Source organism: Labeo rohita, chromosome 12 (assembly GCF_022985175.1).
Source record: "Labeo rohita strain BAU-BD-2019 chromosome 12, IGBB_LRoh.1.0, whole genome shotgun sequence".
Lineage (NCBI taxonomy): Eukaryota > Metazoa > Chordata > Actinopteri > Cypriniformes > Cyprinidae > Labeo > Labeo rohita.
Window position 1 is genome coordinate 27,725,299 of NC_066880.1, and position 7,586 is coordinate 27,732,884.

Consider the following 7,586-nt stretch of genomic DNA (forward strand, 5'->3'; position numbering starts at 1 on the left):
ACATCACATCAGTCACCCAAACCGCTCCGTTATCAATGAGACGGCCGATCGAATGCCATTGGTCACCGTGGCACTGCGACTCTGGTCTTTTTATAGTCACTAAATCCCAGTATAGACGTCCCCCCAATCATCCCTCCTCACAGTAATGTCTTCCAACATGTCAAATGTGTGCAGAAAACCTGAAAACAGAGCCTCCGTTTGACAGTGGACATGTTTGCATTTGTGATTTTGACTTTGCCCAGTTAAAGATTGGATGGTTTGTTTTGTCTTGCCCGCAGAGAGCACCCGGATGAACAGTATCCTCACCTCACAGACCGAGCCATACGATCTGTCCTTCTCGCGCTCCTTCCAGAGCCTCTCCCACCTCCCCCCGTCCTACGAATCTGCCGTGAAAGCTGACCTCAACAAATACTCCTCGCTCAAGAGACTAAGTATGTCCTCAGCTCTGCTAAGCATGATCTTTCTTTAGGGGCCAGTGACGCAGCACAGAACCGGGATGTCATGTGCACGTGATTGCTGACAGTTTACCCTTAGCAAATATTGTTCTGTTTGTTTCATTTTCAGCTAAACTTTTAAATAAGGTTTAGTTTGTTAACATTAACCACATAGAAAAATAAAGTCCCAATTGTGAGATGTAGAGTTGCCAATACAAAAAAAAATGCTTATGTAAGATACTTACTATAAAGTAATAATTCAAAATAAGTATTCATTTAGTTAACATTAGTTGTGATTATGAAATAAGGTCTCAGTTAAAGTTATATACAACACTCACAGCATTCATTAATTTTTAGGTTCAATTGTAGGTTAATTTCTACACTGTAAAAAAAAAAAAAAATACTTAAAAAAAACGTTTCAACTTTTAAAAAAAAAGTAAGTGCTTGTGCTGCCTTAAATTTTAAGTTTAGTCAACATGAAATGTTAAGTTGTACTACATGAAAACATGGATATTTGAGTTGAGTAAACTTAAAATTTTAAGGCAGCATGAACACTTACTTAACTTAAGTTGAAACAACTTTTTTTTTAATTGTTTATTTTATTTTAATTTTTTTTACAGTGTCCAGAGCAGGTCATATGTTTGATATGTATGATAAGTGTCCTAATATTATATTGGAGTCCCCTACAACAGGTTTAAATACATCTAAGGTCAGAAAACATCTTTAATTTTCTCAGATTATACATATAATAATAGAATCATTTTTCAATGATTTCGAAACAGTTCGTCCGAAGCAATTCTGAGCTCAAGGTCTGTAAATCCCTCCCTTCCATAAGCCTACTCTGCTCTGATTGGTCAGCTGGCCAAGTCTTTTGTGATTGGTCCTTCAGTATACACTCTGTGTTGGAAACGAAATGCCCATTACCATAATAATTTTTTTTGCTCCGGAGGGTTACTTGTAAACCAAAATGTTATAAGGTTAAAAAAATGGGATCGATTCCGATGCAGTCGCTTAGCCGGAAACTCCATCGCAAGTATGACTTAATCAGGACATTTCCCAGTGGCAAGTTTAAACTTTGTATGTGCTACGAATTGTTTTGCTGTGGTATTGTGGGGGAAAAAAAATAAAAAATTAACCACTGATTCTTCACATCATCATCTTTTGCCAATAAAAACTAAAGAAACTTGCTTTCACAGTGCAGAACACACACTGTAAAAAAAAAAATAAAATAAAAAGTTGTTTCAACTTACAATAATTTGTTACCCGACTTCCTTAAAATTTTTAGTTTAATCAACTAAAATATTCCAGTTGTCACTTAAATTAACATTGAGTAACTTAAAATTTCAAGTTGACTAAAAATTAAGGCAGCGGGTTAACGAATTATTTTATGTTGAAACTTTTTGGAAAAAAAAAATTCTCGACATGATGTAAACACACTAACTAACGGAAGTGTCTGTGTTACCTAGTGACGTATATCCCTAACAGGCAGAAGATTTGAAAATATGACGACTCGTTAAGACAGCTCAGAGTCGACTCTTTCTTTTGAGAGACAATTATTTATCATGCACTTTTTTGATTAATAACTTTGCAAACTAATTACATTGAAGGATAGCTATGTTACAAACTGCAAAATATATATTTTTTGAAAACCCATATGATCTGCTCTTTTAATTTAGAGTTTTAGAGTTTTAATAAATTAAGAATAATGTATCATGAACGAACATAAATTAGTAGTCATAATAAAAAGTATATATAATCTGGATCAAGAACCCTGAATACATTGCTAATTCAATTATTGCATATCATATTTTCTGTGGATTTTTCTAGATTTATAAAATTCAGAAAGCGTAAATCTGATCTGCAACTAGTTGTTAATATGGGAGATTTAGCATTTTATCAATGTGACTGAAGAACAAGGCTCCTTCAGATCCCAGGAAAGCAGTCGGAGTGACAGAAGCTGCTCCTGCGGCGTCTTCGTCACTCCATCATGTCAATCAGCGTGTCTTATTTTCTGTCCGCTGTGCAAGCTAATCAGCAATCAACATTCGACCGTGATGCATTGTTTTCTGCGATTGTGACGCCTGTGTGAATGCACTTATGCAGCTATCTTTGTAAACACACTGTATACATTTACTTCTATACGCAGAGTAAAATCACTGTAAGCGTGACGTAACGGGGGCTGCGGGGGCGTCTCGTACGCCGGCGCTCGCGGTTCACCGCCGAGATCAGAGCCTTCATTTTATCTCATCAGGACTGTTAGTATGCTTCCACAACAGGCAGATTCGATCTGAATCTGATATCACTGAGTAAAGCTTTCTCGTGGCCTTAGCCCCATCGTATTGATTCAGTTAGTGGCAGGTTCTTTTGCTGTGTAATAAGGTCTCAGCTCATTATATTCCCTAAGTGAAGAGTAAATTCCCCTGAGGCTTGTGTAATTGCATAAAGAACGCCCCAGATCACTCCTGGCCCTGAACCCAGCCGAGGCTGGGGAAATTGACAGCCCCGCTCATCTGCAATTCTTTCGCGTCCGCCGAGCCTCCACCAGCGAAAACATGCAGTCATACACTAAACTATTCATGGCAGCAGACCCTCCTTAAAATTGTCCTGCGGCAGCGCCTCCATCGAAGCTCAGATATGCCTCTGAAGCAAGTTATTTGTTGTAGGGTGTAGCCGAAAGGCTTAGCTGTTTCTTTTGGAGCTTCAGTGGCGTTTTGCACTGACAGATCGTGTTGGATGCAGCCAGCAGGCAAGAGCTGAGCGCTGTGGCGTTTCTGCACGGTAGAGTCCTGTTAATAATCTCCAGCATCCTCCTCCTTCTCCTGATGTTTATTGTGCTAATATCCACAAACCTTCAAAAGGAGACTCCTTTATGAAGAAAGATTAATTTAATCTGTAATCGCCATAAACAGATTATGTGCCATTAATTTCCCCAAATAACGGAGTGTTCGTCCTTTCGCCGAGCGTGAGATAAATGGTGTTATTTAGCTCTTTTATCTCCCAACAAACTGAATCTAATCCCCTCAAGAGACGCTGTTTTAGATGTCCCACAAATATGACTGCCACTACCTCGGGCTGTGAATTATTGTGCTGTTTTTTTTTATTTTTCACAAAACTCTCATCCCAGTTATTCGATTAATTCTCACTTATAGAAAGATTTGTGGCTGTAATTTTGTTTGATACACTCCTTTATTGCATTCACTTCGATATTACTCGGCCTCTAAATGTGCGGAGAAATCTATCAAGTGTAACTGAGATCTCAAGGACATCAGCTCTCCCAGAATGTATTCATTACACCTCCGAGCAGAGGATAATTTCATTATTTCCAGTTCCAATCACGCAGTTCGTTACAGTACAGTCGCTGGCTGCCCGGACTGTCCTGAACGTGTTTGTGTCCTGAAGCTTCCATGCTGTGATGAATATTGTAGACAAAAGACAGTCTCTTGTGTTTAAAGTATCTTCTGTCACATCTGTCAGTGGCATACGCAACCATTTTACTTCCACTATCTGATGCAGTTCCAAGCAAAAAAGAATGTTCAACAAGAAAAAAGGGTTACACTCTATTTCAATAATCCACTTCAGACATTTTACTAACTATACGTAGCTTCGCAATTACATGTCAACTAATTCTCCTTAGTCAACTGTTAGGTTAGGGTTAGAAGAATAAGTTGACATGTACTTGCAAAGTTCCTTCTAGTCAGTAGAATATCTATTAAAATAGTGTTAGCAGATATGAAGCAGACAGTCTACTAATACTCTGACTGCTATCTGGCATACAAAGTGTAACAAAAAAAAGTTGTATGGGACTCAGTTTAATCCAGGGATAGGCAACACCGGTCCTGGAGTGCTGCTGTCCTGCAAAGTTTGGCTCCAACCCTAATAAAACACACTTGAACAAGCTAATCAAAGTCTTCAGGATCACTAAGGCCAAAGCCAATAGACGGCAAGCCTGCAACCTTTAGCCAGAAAAGCATGATGGCTAAAGTTAGCGCTTCCAGTTTGGGAAAGAAGACCAGAGGCCGTTTTCTTTGAATGGATGTCACTGGAGGAGAGGATTTACTATGCTGAATATACAGCTTATCGTTTAATGAATCGACTGCCTATCAGCTAATTGTCAACATGTTTTACACTAAACAATACTTTTGGATTGAACTATTTACAGTCCAATTGGCTACAGCCAGGGGAGGTTTTTTTCAGGACTGGATCTAAACTCTGTAGGACATCAGCACTCCAGGACGGACGTTGCCTATCCCTGGTTTAATCCATTGACGATGCATTAACAAAGTCTCCACATGTCAGAACAGAACCCAGGTGGTTAAAGAGTCAGCCGAAAAGTCAGTCGTTTGATAGACAAAGGCAGTTTGACCAGCAACTAACTTATGATTTCATGTTGACTTAAATGTTCTGAAACTTACACTGCTTGTGCTTTTACACAGCGGATAAGGACGTTGATGACTACTACAGCAGAAAGAGGCATCTTCCAGACCTAGCGGCACGAGGAACTCTTCCCTTGCACATGATCAAGATGAACCAGGAGTCCCAGAGCAGCCAGCAGCAGCAGGCCCAACAACAGCAGCAGCAACAGCAGCAAGCGCCTCGCCAGCGCCCCCGCAGAGTTCAGAGGGCCATGTCCCAGGACCGGGTACTGTCCCCCGAGCGCAGCAACGGCAACGACTACCCGGTGTCCCCCTATGGCATCTCCCCATACGGCGGACGCATCCTCTCCGATGAGCAGCTCCTGTCGGCCGAGCGCCTGCGCTCCCACGAGCGCCTCATCTCTCAAGACCGGCTGCACTCGCAGGACCGCCACTACTCCCAAGACCGCATCCACATGCAGGACCGCTTGATGTCGCAGGAACGCCTTCACTCTCAGGAACGCCTGCATTCCCAGGAACGCCTCTACTCCCAAGACCGCCTCTACTCGCAGGACCGCCTTCACTCCCAGGATCCGTTGATCTCTCCCGACAAGATGATGTCCATCAAGCGCTCCGGGTTCCACAGCGACAAGTCCATGTCCAGAGCCATATCCCACACGGACGTGTTCATGCCCACCACGCCCATCCTGGACCGCTATAAGATGACAAAAATGCACTCCCATCCCAGTGCCTCAAACAACACGCCCCCGCAGAACACTGCGACCATGAACCAGACGGCCTCCAAGAGGCAGGCCTTCGCCTCACGCCGCACGCAAACGGTGGAGCAGCTGCACTACGTCCCGCAGCAGCAGCAGCAGCATCACCATCACTACCGCACAGGGAGCAAGACCGAAGTGACTGTTTAACCGCTCGCGAACTCACGGACGGTTGAGCCACAAGCCCAAGCAAGAACAGAAGCGTACAAGAGCCAGTCTAGACTCGATCCGATCCTTTCCAGCAGTTCTTCAGTGACTGACCCAGCACCAGCTACTCTAGAGTCAATACTGAGACGATTCTGTGTGCATATCCATTCATTTATCATGTGTTTGTTGATCACTAATAAGAAAGGACTCTGCCAGATTCTGCGTTCGTAAGGGCTTTGCATGGGAACTCGCAGAGAGCGTCAGAAGAAAGAACGTACAATAAAAGGTACGGACATGGAACAGAACTGTATAAATTTATATATACATACATATATATATATATATATATAAATACAAATACTGTTTGTACTTCCGGTCCTAGTCAATAGCTTTAGAAATTCTTATGATGTTCGCGCACTTCTTTTGGTGCCTCTACGAAAACGCTCCATTTCAACGACGAAGTGGTTTTGTGGGTTAAAAAGCACAATCAAGTAAAAGTTGCGTTTCGTTCTGTTCTGTTCATTCATTCGGTTGGTGATGGCTAGCACATATCAGTTTGTTCTTCAGTTAATGGCCATTCATTATTTTGCAAAGATGATTGTAAATAAGCTCTTTTAGCCACAGTAAATGGACAAGTCTGTTCTGGTTGGCAGTTGTATTATTGTAGTTTGATTTTTAGAGATTCAAGACTTCAGAACTATAGACAACCCACTAACCCAGTGTTGGACCATTTAAAGTAATATGATACTGTATGTGTGTCCTTTCAAACGTGTTTGTAGAATGGGAAACGGGCGAATGTTGTTGAAAAAAAATGACAACTGTTGATATCTGGCTGTAGACTGTGTTGCAGTGACTCGCAAGACAAATGAGTATATTATGCTTGTTGTAGTAGCTTCAAATAAACCGTCCTTATTTTTCTAAACATGAAAATGAATGTGAAAAAAAGGTTCATGTGCTTCAGAAAAACACTGAAATATGTGAAAGAGCTCCAGTCTAATGGTCCATGATATAGAAAACAGCTAAATTCAGAGAATCAAATAAACCAAGAACTCAGAAAAAAAGAAAATGGCTCTTTGGAAAGGCTGTGCATATTTAAAGGGTTATTTCACCCCAAAATACAATACAATGTTTTCTGGAAATGTAAGATTTCCGTTCATAATTAAGATAATACATATGGTAAGACACACCAGTTTGCAATATCAAGCAGCAAAGCAAGTTGTTTTGTACAGCTAAAAATAGCTGGACACCAATGAGACCGGAAGCCAGACACATTAAACGTACAAATTACACATTTAATTTTACGTTCTTACGGGAAAGATAAGGTGGATATAGTAACTGATTACATGTAATCTGCCTGTCACGATAACAACTTTTGTTGTGCCATACATTGTTCCAGAAATAATTGCAATAAACAATATTATTGTCATTTTAAGACAGTTTTATGCCACTGAATATATAATCATAATATAACAGCATAATCATGCAAGACGTATGGAGATTTTTCCATCTACAGATTTTTTCCTGACTTTCTGTTCTTTGTAAATCAAGGGTGCACACTATTGCTGAAAACACAGTCCTTACTTAGCAGTCAGATGTCTGTATGCACAAAGGCACAGATTCTAAAAAAGGCCTAAAAAACATAAAACTCTTTTTGTAAAAGCATTTTTAAAATTCGAACGAGCACCTCATGACTACAACACATTATATACGAGAAGCTGCAAAACACACAGGCGCAAGTGAAATGCAAAAAAACATGGTGACATTAATTATGTAAATATAATGGACAATATATTGTGGCAACAAAACAAATATTGAGGTTATGTACATAAATTGTGTGATAAGTCGATATATTGATTATTGTGACAGGCCTATGGATT

The 7,586-nt window shown here is 40.5% G+C and overlaps 1 protein-coding gene across 5 annotated transcripts in view; it reads left to right on the top strand.

The window, feature by feature from the left end:
* LOC127174222 (protein shisa-6) overlaps positions 1-7,118 on the top strand; it is a 60,400-nt gene extending 53,282 nt beyond the window's left edge. For all 5 annotated transcript variants that reach the window (XM_051124555.1, XM_051124556.1, XM_051124557.1 and 2 more), the window contains 2 exons: positions 279-431; positions 4,868-7,118. In XM_051124555.1, coding sequence (XP_050980512.1) covers positions 279-431; positions 4,868-5,712 — 998 coding nt within the window. In that variant the 3' untranslated portion in view covers positions 5,713-7,118. The remainder of the gene's footprint in view (positions 1-278; positions 432-4,867) is intronic.
* The last annotated feature ends 468 nt before the right edge of the window (positions 7,119-7,586 follow it).